Source organism: Zingiber officinale, chromosome 4A (genome assembly GCF_018446385.1).
Source record: "Zingiber officinale cultivar Zhangliang chromosome 4A, Zo_v1.1, whole genome shotgun sequence".
Lineage (NCBI taxonomy): Eukaryota > Viridiplantae > Streptophyta > Magnoliopsida > Zingiberales > Zingiberaceae > Zingiber > Zingiber officinale.
Genome location: NC_055992.1, coordinates 139,938,664 through 139,952,560, shown reverse-complemented (window position 1 = coordinate 139,952,560; position 13,897 = coordinate 139,938,664). Strand labels below are relative to the sequence as shown.

The 13,897-nt window shown below is 35.5% G+C and overlaps 1 protein-coding gene across 2 annotated transcripts; it reads left to right on the top strand.

Moving 5' to 3' along the window:
* The first annotated feature begins 1,441 nt into the window (after positions 1-1,441).
* Positions 1,442-12,201, top strand: LOC121971479 (heterogeneous nuclear ribonucleoprotein 1-like). 2 transcript variants are annotated; one of them, XR_006109145.1, is made up of 3 exons: positions 1,442-1,788; positions 9,926-11,159; positions 11,706-12,201. XR_006109145.1 is itself a non-coding variant. In XM_042522771.1 (2 exons), exons 1-2 carry the CDS (start codon positions 1,567-1,569, stop codon positions 11,069-11,071), a joined length of 1,368 nt encoding a protein of 455 aa, XP_042378705.1. In that variant the 5' UTR covers positions 1,442-1,566; the 3' UTR covers positions 11,072-11,508. The 2 variants fall into 2 exon arrangements, 1 of the variants encoding a protein (XP_042378705.1); XM_042522771.1 differs by lacking the exon at positions 11,706-12,201 and having other exon boundaries at positions 9,926-11,508.
* The last annotated feature ends 1,696 nt before the right edge of the window (positions 12,202-13,897 follow it).

Genomic DNA, 13,897 nt, shown 5'->3' with positions numbered 1-13,897 from the left:
GTTTAGTTGGTTATATATATATAGCATTTTTTGTTTATTAAAAAGTTTAATAAGAGTTTTGATAATTGTAGCATTGTAGTAAAAGGATGATGGCATTCATAGTGTCCCTCACAAAAATAAATCATGAAAGTAATTTATAACCAATGGCTAGAAAGTGGGAGAAATATTTTTTTCAAGAGATATATCTATCGAGAATTGATATCTATCTTATTATAATAAAATAAGAGTTTTGATAATGAACCTAGTTTATAAATTTTATTAGCAACATTTGCTCTTGAATATTAACAAAATAAATTTATGTGTTTAAATTTATTTATTTAATTTAATGAATTATTAAAATTTATTTATTTAATTAATTGTATTGAATTAATATGAATCAATTTTTGTTTAGTCAAACATCAAGTTCAAATACCTCTCATCATTGGTCCCATAGCAAGATGAAGAAAGTAATCCCGATGATCGATAGGTTTCTGTTTTTGGGAGAGATTTTATTCCCTAACAAATTACTTCAAGAATTTATTTAATAATATCTTATGATCTTAAATATATTTTTTTTGATAATTCAGGTATCTAGATCTTGGGGCTCAACTAATTTTGAAGGATCTGATCAATCCAGTAAATTCAAAAACCTAGCAACTAACATCCTAATTTGTTTTTATCTCATCCAAGAAAAATACATCGTAATTAAGATTCAAATCATTAGTCTTTAAGTAGTGTATTACCGTGCACTTAAATGTATTATTGAGAGTAAGATTTGAAATTGAAATATATCTATATTTTTAATAATATAGGTGTTTTAATTTGTCTGATTAATCTTGGAATTAGATTAAAATATTCATTTTATTTAAAATCTTGGAAGTAGATTTTCGTAGGGTTCTCTTCTAATTGCTTTACCAGTGCATTATTGCTTTATCACTGCATTATACAAATGTATTTATTTAATTTTTCAGATTGATTAATCTTGAAAATGATATCCTATAAAATTTTTCTATCTACTAGGTTAATTGGAAAACAGTCTCAAAATCCATCTAAAGTAGTTATCATTCTATTTAAGAAAAATCCTTATAGACCTGAGATTCCAACTGTTTAAAAGACCTAACTATAATGAGAGACCAATTGACATGGACTGTTGGAAATATGGAGAGTAACTGTGATCTTAATTTTATTTTATAGTCTAAGAAATCATTAAGGTACTTCGGCTAAAACTTTTTTATATAAAAAAATAACAAATTTCAACTCAATTTCTTTTTAGATAATTCTACTTTAACTAACGGAATAATATCTTTATTTTATTCGTTATATATATAGTAGACATTTTAACTCTACAAAATTTAGTTTAAAAATAGGGAATTTTTTAGAGCATAATGCCAAATATTTTTGGGGTAATATGTCAAAAAGGCAAATTGTGAGAGCAAAATGAAATTGCAGAATTAATAAACCCTAACTTCGACCCGATCGATCCCCCGGCCCCTAACCCTCGTATCGGCGCTCGGAAGCCCGTCACTTCTCCTCCCCTAACTTCCCACTGCAGGTGGCGGCGCCCCTCTCTCTCTCTCAGCGAAGGCGATGGATTCGGACGAGGGGAAGCTCTTCGTTGGGGGTATCTCGTGGGAAACATCGGAGGAAAAGCTCAAGGAGCACTTCAGCGACTATGGCGAGGTCCTCGACGCCGTCATCATGCGGGACAAGGCCTCGGGACGCCCCAGGGGTTTTGGGTTTGTCGTCTTTGGCGACCCCGCTATTCTTGATCGCGTCCTCCAGGACAAGCACGTCATTGATGACCGCACTGTGAGTTGTGTTTCTCCCTATTTTTGGGGCGATTCTTCTATCTTGTTTTCCTTGATTTCTGCGTCTAGTTTATCTGATTCTAGATTTGACTCGTTTAGATGCAATGCAAATTTGTGATGGTTTAGGAGTGTTTTCCTCGTTTGTTACATCTATGAAACCCTTGAAAATTTGTGATGCTCTAAGGTTTACTCAAATGTTTGGAAAACGTCGTCCTTGCATTCTCTAGCCATCGCATGCTCTACTAGTCTAGTTGATGCTTAGTTGGTTCCTTTTTGGTAGAATTTGGGGATCTACTTTGTCTATGCTTTCTTTTGAAAATTAAAGTTCTTTTTTTCTTTTTCTTGGCAAACTTATCTATTTTCCAAATCTTTGTTTCATATATTTAGTTGGTTGAACTAATTTATTTATGTAGATGTATTTTCCATTTATGCTTGTTTTTCTATTTTGTTGAATGGTGAATATTTAGTGGATACTTATGGGTCAATAACTTAAGCGGCATGTCCTATGTTTTGTGTGGAAAGACTAGAAGGGTAGGATTTGTCCTCATAATTATAATTAAGTGAAATATGTTGGAATTTTTTTTTGGCTTAATGGCATACCAAGGGAAAAAAAAAAATCCGGTAGAAAATTGATTAGTTAATTCAATACAATAATAAGTAAATAAATGAGAGTTTGCACTTGATCTAAAATAAATTGCTACAAGCAAATGAGATATATGATTTAAATAATGAAAAATCTGTCCTTGGGGCTATGGTGCAGCGGAAGGGTGTCAAGTTGTCACTCAGGCACTTGCAGTTTGATCCCCAGTTACAACACATTTGTTGAGATTTTTCAATGGGGCATGCAACCACAGGATGTTGGGGCCGTGAGCGCTTCTCGATTTACCCTAGCGGACGGTGGGAAGTTTCCATGGGGATAGGCCGGTCGCCCCAAGTTCGGGGTTACCTGGTTTATCATTTTTTTTAAAATAATGAAAAATCTAATTTTTCACAATTCCATCCAAATATCTTTAAAAAAAAATGAAACAAGACCAGTTTGTTGTGATCCAATCCAAAATGATTGTAAATTGAACCAATTTCCCAACCAGATTTGTGTCTGCCCATGATAGCTTGTTTTCTTTGTAATTTCATGTTAGGACATTTTTATGTGTTGATAATCAATTGCTTGTTTACTTTTAAAAGTTTATGGTTCATTTCTTATCCTATGCCTATGATATTGTGGGCTTCTTGCTCTATCACATGATTGTGTAACCGTTAATTGGAAGGAAGGGAACTAATTTTGAGAAATGTAGTATTTTAATTATTATTTGTGCCTATTTTTGTTGTTCCTATCTTGATAGCATCTGAACTCGTATCAGTTGGTTCTTGCTACATAGTATAGATATGTGATATGAGATACAAGCTATTAAGAAATTCACAGTTTGGTACGTTTAGCACAAATTGGATAGGCAACTACAGGACTATTTTCCACAAGTTAGCGATTTGCATTTCTACCCTTGTATCATTGTTCATTCTTACAATAATTTAATCAGTTAATTCTTAATATCAAGCTGATTGATTTATGACCTTGTTATTCAGGGGAGATCAGGTTACCTGTTTGGACTTTGTCACTTATTGCTTATAAGTTGCTATTTAATCATTTCTTGTTTATCTATTTCTTTAGATCTTTATGTATCACACTGAATTGTGTTTTAGGACTTTAGAAATTGTGTTTGGGTGGTTTGTTGTCCTGCCCACTCGATTTTTTCTCTCTTTTTTGAGTTGAACCAATCAATGATCTAGAAAAATACACAAAATGAATGGACCAAACTGGCCTCCAAGTCCTTGTTCAACTGATCGTTCTTATTTAATTTTGAAAATATTGCACTTTTATTGATAATTATTATAAATCATATAGTTGTAATGAAGGGGGTTTGTTGGCTTCAAACAACAACACGTCTAGAGTGTGTATCTGCTGATATGTTTTTTTGGAAACAATATTTATAATGAATGCTAATACCAAGAATGAACATAATTGCAGAAAATAAAATTAGCTTGGGCTGAAAGATACATTTTCCATGCAGAATTAGAAGTAATTTAATGCATATAGAAAGTATATAGCTTATCTAGTTGTGACTTTGAAGTTAAACTTCTACTCCCCATTAGGATTAATTATTAAATTAATAATCACAAATGTGCTAAAAATTATGGCTAAGGTATTTCGGACATTGGATGATATTATCATCTAGTATATAGCCTATGTCCTTAAGATATATTCTCCATTGCCTTTCTTGGCATTCATTGCTTTGTTGCTCATTTTAAAGAAGATGGATTCATGGAATTGCAACAATGATGTTGGATTACAAAGCTGAGGTTCCTTTAATGAGAATTTTACTATTACCAACATTTCTCATTAGGTTATGATTATTGAGATTTATGTTATTATATATATCTTGGTTTCAGAAAATATGAAATGTAGTTTCAAAAGAATGGAAGGGTTGATTAAGATGGATGAATATGAGATTTTGTTAGTAATTTTTTTTTTTGATATGTTGAATCTATTATTCAGACATCATTTATAGGATAATGGTGCTTTGTTGAAATGAAGAGAAGCTTCCTGAGTCTTGTGTGACTGTCATGTGGTCCTTACATTAAAAAATATTATTACACTATTGCTCCACCATATAGTCTTTATGAATCTAAGTGTTGGGTTGTTTGGAAACATGTAGAAAAAAAATATATAGCATGGATGAGAATGCTAAAATAGAGCAATTTGATGGAGAGCTGCAATATGGGATCAAATAAGAGAAAACAGGTTAAGAAGATACAAACAACTTCAAAACAATCCATAAATTTTTATGCATTTTAATCTTATACTAGTTGAATCAATTAGAGTGCAAGATGCAATGGGTAGTGAGAACAAAAGAAAATTCTTGCTAACGTTATAAGAAAACTAATTTAATTGATTTTGAGCATTAGAGCTCAATGGAGAGATTTGATTCATATTTTGGCCCCAAATAGTTGGGCTGAATACAGCTTGATGATGCTAATTCTGATTCTGATATCTTGGATTCCTACTGCACCTGTTCTCTCTGCTTCTCTTTCTCCATTTTTTTCTTTCCTTTTTTTTTTCCATCAGTATCAACCTACTCTAGTTGAGGTTATTTTATGATGCAACTTCCCACAAGAACCAATACTTAACTATCATTTTAGGAATGATCACAACGTTTTATGGTACATTTGAGTTATTCTTACTGGGCTTGCTCAAATGATGAAAGGTAACTATAACCTGTTTCTAACTGTCTTTAAGCTTCCCCATTGAATCTGTTTTAGCTTATGTATGATTTTGAATGTAACTTGATTGTTTGGTAGATAAAGTTTCAATTGAGTTATAATTATGTTGATGCAAGATCATATAAACTTATCTGGTTATCAGAATCCAATTTTCTGACATATTGTTTGATAGTTATAATGATGACCACTTCTTAAATGTGAGAATACATGCTTGGACTCCCATGCATTCCATGAGTTATCAATTAAAACTCAATTTAGTATTTTATCAAATGTAGAGAAGCAACATGTTTTACTCTGGTAAACACTGGTATAACTTTTGCTTAAATGCATTTGATGTTGCTAGGTAATTAAAACTAAAAAGTAATGGAGTTTTTAGTTCTTTTTAAGCTTTTTTGAATAAGTAGGTGAATTTTAGCCTGGAGTGTCACATTTTGGATGTGTCATGTGTCTACTTGCCCTCCTTTATCAATTTGAGCACAATCACCATAGTTGTGCTACTTATTTTCTCTGACCTAATGTTGTGTTTTACTCAGCGTTCTAAAATGCAGCCGCTTAGGCGGGAGGCGGGCATCGCACTGCCTTTGCCTTAAGCGGTACTTTAGGCGATCAGCTTTACTTTAGGCGATCAAAGCTGAGGCGAGACAGTGGGTGCGCGAGACAACCAATGAGGTGGGACAACAAAATTTAAAAAACCCTACTCTCTTTCAAAACATAAATAACTCCACAACTCAAGTCATCTACAACTCATCTCTTTTTGTCTGGAACCGCCACCACTGCACCTGGAGACTCGTAGTTGTTTTGCCACTGCAACGAGTTCGGGTGCATCACCTGGCCCAGCGACGAGTCCGGATGCGTCACCCAAGCTCGATGACGCGTCCAAACGTGTCACGTGAGCCAAAACAAGGGTAAGAGGGCCAGAGTTAGGTTTTTAACTTAGGATTTAGGATTTAATTAAATCATTTTAGGTTAATAATTTTAATCAACCCCTAGCTATGATTGGGATAATTTAAATTGACTTAATTAAAGCCTAATAAAATTATTCCATTATATATATATATATATATATATATAGAAGATTAATGGCGGAAAATGAGAAATAATTGGTTGTGGAATTGAAGCAAAAGTTTAGTAATATTGTTTGGGATTATGGGGTGTTGTATTGCAAAGAAAAATGAGATTGGATTATATGTAGATTGCTTAAGAGACTTGTTAAGGGAGGAGTTTATTGGATGAAGCATCATACTGCGAGTATTGTAGGATAAGTTAAAGCATGTCTTAAAGTATCCGATGTAGACAAAAAAAAAGAGCTTATCTTTAAAATTGCAAGAATAAGAAGTGAGGAAGGGTGGAAGAACTAAAAGAAGAGAGGGCAGAAGTAAATATAGACTTTGTAGAGAATGATGATTATCAAGTGGAGGGAGATTCTTCTAAAAAGAAGTCAAAGCATCTTAGGCCTATTCGTAAGTGGACATCTACAATCGATCCAACAAAGGCAAGACAATAAAACATAAATGATTCATTGAAGTTAAAATTTACAAATGATGTGTATGAGTACCTTGTAAGATGGATTTATGGCGGGAATTCTTTTTCATGCAATTGTCAATCAAAGCTTTAGACAATTTGTAGAGGCGGTTGGCCAATTCAGCTCGGGCTAGAAACCACCAAGTTAATATTCTTTTGAGAGAGCCACTTTTGAAACAAGAAGTTGAGAGGACTAAATTATCTCTAAAAACATGAAGAAGAGTGGATGAAAAATGGATGTTCAATTATGACCAATGCATGGAGGAATTATAAGATGAGAAGCATTATGAATTTGTGTTAATTGCAAAGTAGATACTTTATTCCTTGGTTCTATTGAAGAATCTATGAAGGCACACATCAGGGCTTACATCTTCGAGTTCGTGGAAAAATATATCAATAAGTCCTCATATTGTTCAAGAAGTGATGGATAATGTGACATTAATATGGTGGCGACAAAGTTGTTGAAGGTTACACAACCTCAATTTTTTTGGGCCTCTTGTGCGACTCATACAATTAACTTCATGCTTGAAGCAATTGAAAAACTACCCAAATTTAGTGGAATGCTTGCAAAAGCAAAGGCCTTGACAATATGCATCTATGCACATCATAGAATTTTGGCTATTATGAAGAAATATACCAAGAAGAGGGATACTGTGAGGTTGGGGTGACTAGATTTGCTACTTGATTTTTTACCTTAGAAAATCTCAAAGGAAGAAACATCAATTGAGACTTATGTTTACATCTGTGAAGTGGAGCAAAACAAAATTAAGGAGTATTGTGAAAGGGAAAGCGGCGAAGGCAATTGTAAAAAATCTCTCTTTTTGGAATGATGTTTCTTTGGCTTTGAATGTTTTCACCCCTTTGGTGAAAGATTTATGCCTTGTTGATGGTGACAAAAAGTCCTCAATGACCTTTTTATTAGCCAAGGAAGAGATTAGAAATTCACCCCTTTAGTGAAAGCTTTACGCCTTGTTGAAAGTGACAAAAAACCCTCAATGACCTTTTTATTGAGTGCATTTAAAAAAGCGAAGGAGGAGATTAGAAACGTTTTCAAAAAGGAAGTAATGTCATCCCCTATTTTGAAAATTATTGATGAGAAGTCTAAGAGTAGACTTATAGTCCTTTGCATTATACTGCTTACTTATTGAATTTGGTTTTTTACATCAACAAGCATACAAAATGACACCAATGCTATGAATGAGTTCTTGAATGGTGTTGAGAGAATTTTTTCCACCAACGAGGAGATGCAATCCATCATTTCTATTGATGAATTGTAGAAGTATAAGAGTAAATCCGCAAACTTCGAAAGAAAAATGGCGGTCGTGGAATAATGGCGGTCGTGGAATATGAGAAGATGGATGTGTATCATGACTTTGATCTGGTACATCTCTTTCCTTTATTTCTGTTCACTAACATATATGTCTCTTTTATCTATTTTTTTATTTATTATTTTTTTACCTCTTTACTTTTTTTAGTTGGATGGTGGTCCAATTATAGTGGATACACCCAAACTTACAAAAATGACAATGAGATTTATATCTTTCACAAGTAGTTCATCAATCGTAGTGTGAAAAAAATTGAAGTCAATTTGAAGGGATAAATAGAAATTCATAAATTATATTATCTATCCTTTTTTTTATTAGTTTTTAATACTTTTATAATTATTTAGATACATACCAAACAAAGGAATATGTTCAAGACTTCAAGATTGAATGATCTTGTATATGTCAAATTTAACGCCAACCAATCTTACGAAGAAGAAGAGTAAAAGAGAAATGAGCGGAGATTTGCTTCTATCGTCTCAAGCTAAGCTAGTGAAACTCAAGGTTGGCTTGTTGATGGTGGTGATGAAGATGAGGTTGAGCCAGGTTCGACACTTGGAGAATGATGGCGGAGGCTTCGGGAGCAAATGAAGTGTTACAACCAAGGAGGAATGCAAGGAACATCCTCATTAGAGAACTTGAGGAGGATTTAGATACAACAAAGGAGGAGAATGAAGATGTTGCTTTTGGGTCCGATGATGAGAGGATTATGGATGTAGTTGATGGTGCATGTGTAGATGATTTAGAAGATTAGTTATGTTTAATCTAGTTCTTGTTGGCTTGTTGCTATGTTGGATTAAAACTTTGAATTTTAAACTTAGTCTTTTGTAAAAGTAATGAATTACTTTTTTAGTATTAATACGATGATGATGTTTTATTAATTATCTTGTTAGTTGTATTTATATATTTATTTGTAGTTTATATAAATTTTATTGTTTTGTATGAAGCCTATTTATGTATAAACATCATAAAGAATAATGACTATTTATAATATTATATTATTATGTATAAAAAATAGTAAAAAAAAATTCAACTGCCTAGGCACCTGACTGTCTGTCACTGCCTACCGCCATTTACTTTACTCCCTTGGAAAGGAACTAATTGGAGGGAAGGGAAAGAGAAAAAAGTCTTATTACAATTTTGCTTGTGCAAGGACACATGGAAGGGAGTCAGGAAAAAAGGGTTCTGCAGATCCTTTTTCCCACCAAGAACAGATTACAATCTAAATATGGGTGGAATAGGAGAGAGAAGGAAGGTGATGTGGCTTCATCTCCTTCACACACTACTATTTCTCCCCCTTATTCCCTTTTTATACACTTTCAAGTAAACATCACAAAGGATTTCTCTTCTTCCCTTCTCTCCTACTCCCACTTCTTGCCTCTGCCTTCTGCCATAATTCCTTCCTTGCAAGTGAACAGAACTTAGTCTCATAATTCTCATTCCTCAGTCTACAAACAAGATGAAATCATTAAGCCTTTGTCTTGTTTCTCAGATAATAATTCTCCTTAAATTCTCTATTTTTCACTTTTATCTCTTTTCTGTTATGACATTTCATGGACGATGCTTTATCCCTTTAGGAAAGGAAGTCGTTGATTGACATCAAATATCTATCAGGATGATAGTTATAAATTCTGGCTTGTTTTGGCTGTAAGGATGATAAAATTTGACAAAATGATTAATCAACGTTAATGTGGTTAATAACTATGATTTCTCCTTTAGTCGGTGTTTTTTCTAAAAGTTTTTTTCTTCTTTTAGAAATAATTCACCACCAAAAATTACTAATTCAGCATAGATAGATGCAATTTGCTATTTTTCTGTCTGCACAATTCCCTATTTCAGGTAAAATTGTGATGTTATGTTTTGAAGATTTATGTTCTGTTGTAATTTTGAACCTTTACTTTGCACTACATTAATATGAATCATATATATCACCTTTTTGATGTGTGTGAATGAACTGCACTTTCATTTTCATTTGCTATCAATGTTATATTTGTCTGCTGGACTTTCTGATTTAATGAATAGGTGGAAGCCAAAAGGGCTCTGTCGAGGGAAGAGCAACAAACATCTCAAAGATCTGGAAATCCCAATTCTGGAAATTCTAATGCTGGTAGGTCAGCTGGAGCAGGTTTTGGTGCAAACATAAGGACCAAAAAGATATTTGTTGGAGGCTTGCCTCCAACTCTAACCGAGGATGGGTTTCGTCAATACTTTGAGGCCTATGGGATGGTGACTGATGCAGTTGTGATGTATGATCAAAACACTCATCGCCCTCGAGGCTTTGGTTTCATTTCTTTTGAATCAGAGGATACTGTAGATAAAGTTCTTCAGAAGACTTATCATGATCTGAATGGAAAGGCTGTGGAAGTTAAGCGTGCCCTTCCGAAGGATGCAAATCTAAATTCTGGCAGTAGCCGACCTATGGGAAGTGTATCTCATCATTCATATGGTGGCTCAAGTGGCAATGCTAGTTCTTATGATGGTAGGACAGATGCTAATAGGTACATGCAATCTCAAGGAGCTGTTGGTGGCCTTCAGGCGTATGGTTCCTCTGGCTATGGTGCACCTAGTTATGGGTATGGAGCAACAAACAATGGTGTTGGCTATGCAGGTTATGGTGTGGGGGGTTATGGCACCGGTGCCACTGGTTACACTGGACCTGCTGGTGCCTACGGAAATCCTAATGCTCCAATGGCTGGTTATGTAGGTGGGCCTCCAGGAGCTCAAAGAAATCTCTGGAATAATCAGGTTCCTGGTTATGGTTCTGCAGGATATGGTGGAGCTGCATCTTATGGTCCAGGTGGTGGGTCTGGTGCAACACCAACCGGTCAAAGTGGAACCTCTGGGTACATGGGTCAAGGTTATGGATACGGTGGATATGGAGGGTCAGAAGGACCTTATGGTAATCAAGGTGGATACGGGTCCTATGGTACTCGTGGTAGTGGTGGCCCTGTTAATAATTCTGCAGGCAATGCAGGAGAACAAGGAGGTTCTGCTTACACAGGTGGAGGTTATGGTAACGCAAGCTCAGGTTATCCCAATGCTTGGAAGTCAGACCCTTCACAAACTGGGTCATACGGATCTTCTCAGGTGAATGGCCCGCCTGGTGGTTCGGCTAGTTATGGAGGTGGTTATGCTGGTCCTCAAGGTAGGCAAGTCCAGCAGCAGTGAGTGCAGGACCTTGGCTGGAAGCTCACCCTCTACTGCTCATTGGGCTTTATCGTATCTGGCGTTTATGGAGAACTAAATTTTATCCTGGGTTGGACTGCTTGATCTCAGTAGTTTAAATGCTATTCTCACTTGATATCATCTGAGTAGTTTACCTGTCATCTCATCTTCGTAGTATAAATCAGTATTCCGAGGAGTAGTTGATACCTCTTAGTACCATATTTAAAGCTTCTCCCCGCTCTATGCTTGGTGTGTTTCTACTGCTATACTTATGGGAACTTTAATTTGCTCTCTGCCCCTCTAGTAATAAGCAAGACTAGTTTATGGACTTCTTCGGTTTGGATGTAGTTTTAACTTTAGTATGTATTGTATGGCTAGTTTTAACATTTGTATTATCATCCTTACTATCTATTTCAGTGCGTATGCGATATTTGTCAATATGTAGTGATGGTACTTTATTGATGCAGCATCAGTAGCTTTTGGTGTAAGATTAGTGTACCAGATTAGAGTAATAGAATACCGAGTAGCGGAGGCTACTTACAGCAGAAGTAAACTATAGTTAAGGAATATGGCAGCCTAGTAGGTTAGATATTTGTCAATGGCATAATTGTTCTTCCCTTTATGCCCTTTTGTACAGGCATCGCAGCATAAGCACTTTCGCCCCACCACCAAATCGAAGCCTTTTACAGGGTTGAGAGAGAAGCGTTGTCGAAGAGAGGTCAGAAGCTTGTGGTGTTTGTTTGCAGTCGGAACTCTTGTCATTGGTGGTTTGCATTATTCAGAAGTCGTTATGCTTCACAGAGGTGTTGTTCGATAACCTTTGCACTATTTGTTATGTCAACATCTTTGTGCTTGCTGTGATTGCATGAAAACAGTGGTGGAGGTTCTCGACGATAACATGATGAATTTTCCAGCTATCTGGTGTATCAACAAAACTGAAGTATAACATGGAAACAACCGAACGGCTATACATTTTTGTGAACCTGAATGTATTGTGGCACTAAATGCTTTTTGCCTAACTTCTATCATGCTCTTTGAGATCATAATCATGTTTATGAACTATACCATTTCCTATGGAGCCTAACTGTTACCTTAACCTATTTGTTTTCTGAATAAGGGTAGGTTAATGTTTCCTTGTGTCGATTAGAATGTACTGTAGTTAACTTCACAGCAGTTCTCATTAGATCAATTGGATTTCAATCCTTGTTAATACTGATAAGTGGGTGTTTTCACTCGGTACTGCATTGTAGTCTGTCAAAATGTCTAGCGTGTGACAATAATCTAGCATAGGAGGAAAAACTAGCACCAGTTTAGATTGTGACAAACAGTGTGGAATGATTTTCATGACATCGGAGACTAGATCATGCTGAGAGTTTGCCTTTCCCATAAAGAGATGGAACCTTTGTTTGCTCGTTTGTCTGGAGAGCAAATGGTGATGGTGTTTCAGGCAGCATTGTGGGTGGATAAGCAAATGAACAAAGAGCCATAGACTAAGCTCGACTAATGTAGAATTCTCAGTTTGAGCCTTGAAGAGGATCTTTGATCATTCTCGAGTGAAAAGAGTAACTGTAGGGCAATTTTAGTGTTTGTGTTGGCAGTTGAGTGTTGGTTTCCTTTAACATGGTGTCCGATCCTCTTCTTCAAACATTAAGGCTGTGTCTTGGTAGGGATAGCCTAAATCTATTGTCAATCTGTCCGAGGATTTTCTACAATAGTGACACTCGGCTCAATAGGACATGACTATATCTTGGTGAGCTTATGGTGAATAGTGTGTCGTCTGACACTAACTTCAATCTAAAGGCTGCAGAGTTGTTGGGGCAATTTATTCATAATTTTGAGTTAGCTGACATTGAGTTTGCCTTAAGAAACTGGCATCCCCGACTATGTTGGGTGACTTTTATAGTGTTTGGCCGACTAAGAAGAAGTTCACTAAAGAAAAAGAGTGGAACATGTGATAAACAAACTATATCTAAATCCCAAAAGCGTACAATTGTACTATCAATTGCCATTCTGATAAGTCTAATGTGGTAGTGGATGCCCTAAGCAGAAGGTCTACAAGGATGTTACCGTAGTGTTAAAGTGGATAAGTGTTACTTATGGGGCACAATCATCCTTAGTGATGCAGATACAAGTGGTTAGTAAGAAGATCGTCACCACCTTTAGGTTATGGGTAAAATGATAGAGGCTCTAGACTAGAGTTTACTCATAGATAGTTCGAAATTTAGGGTTTGAGAATAGGCTGTCTCAGAGTCACATACTATCTAGGATGAGCAACTAAAGGACTCGTGTTTTTGTAACACCTCAACAACATGAGAATGTTATAAAAGTTAAGTGAATTATTATTATTATTATTATTATTATTATTATTATTATTATTTGACAATAGAACATGAAAGGAGAGATAAGTGCTTAATATGACAACGAGTAGGGTGTAACATTCTTGAGCGGAAGTGAGAAATGTATTGCATTGATTGAATTTTGAGTAAGAAAGGGAATTCCTCCACTTGGGTCATCGTTGACTACTCGACCAAGGATAATTCACCCTTGGCTATTTGCTAGACTCGCTAGATTGCATCGTTGAGCTATCAAACTTCATATTGTCTCATTCGAATCATTTCTAATCATACCTCACATTTCCCTCGAGATTTCAAAGAATCTTAAAACGCATTGTGCCTTTCATCATCCCACTTGTAGAGTGTCAACAAGGCACACCATTCAACTTTGGAGTATCTCTGTGTCTTAAAACTCTAAAAGCAAAGCCCTAAATGCTACATCCATCTTAGGGAACAAATGAGTTTCAGGTTCAAATTGCAAAGTAAACTCAGCAAG

Bases quoted from the DNA above. Each gene is read 5' to 3' on its own strand.
- LOC121971479 (XM_042522771.1), top strand. From the start codon at position 1,567: ATGGATTCGGACGAGGGGAAGCTCTTCGTTGGGGGTATCTCGTGGGAA. The intron at 1,789-9,925 runs GTGAGTTGTGTT...TTTAATGAATAG, and splicing joins ACGTCATTGATGACCGCACT to GTGGAAGCCAAAAGGGCTCT.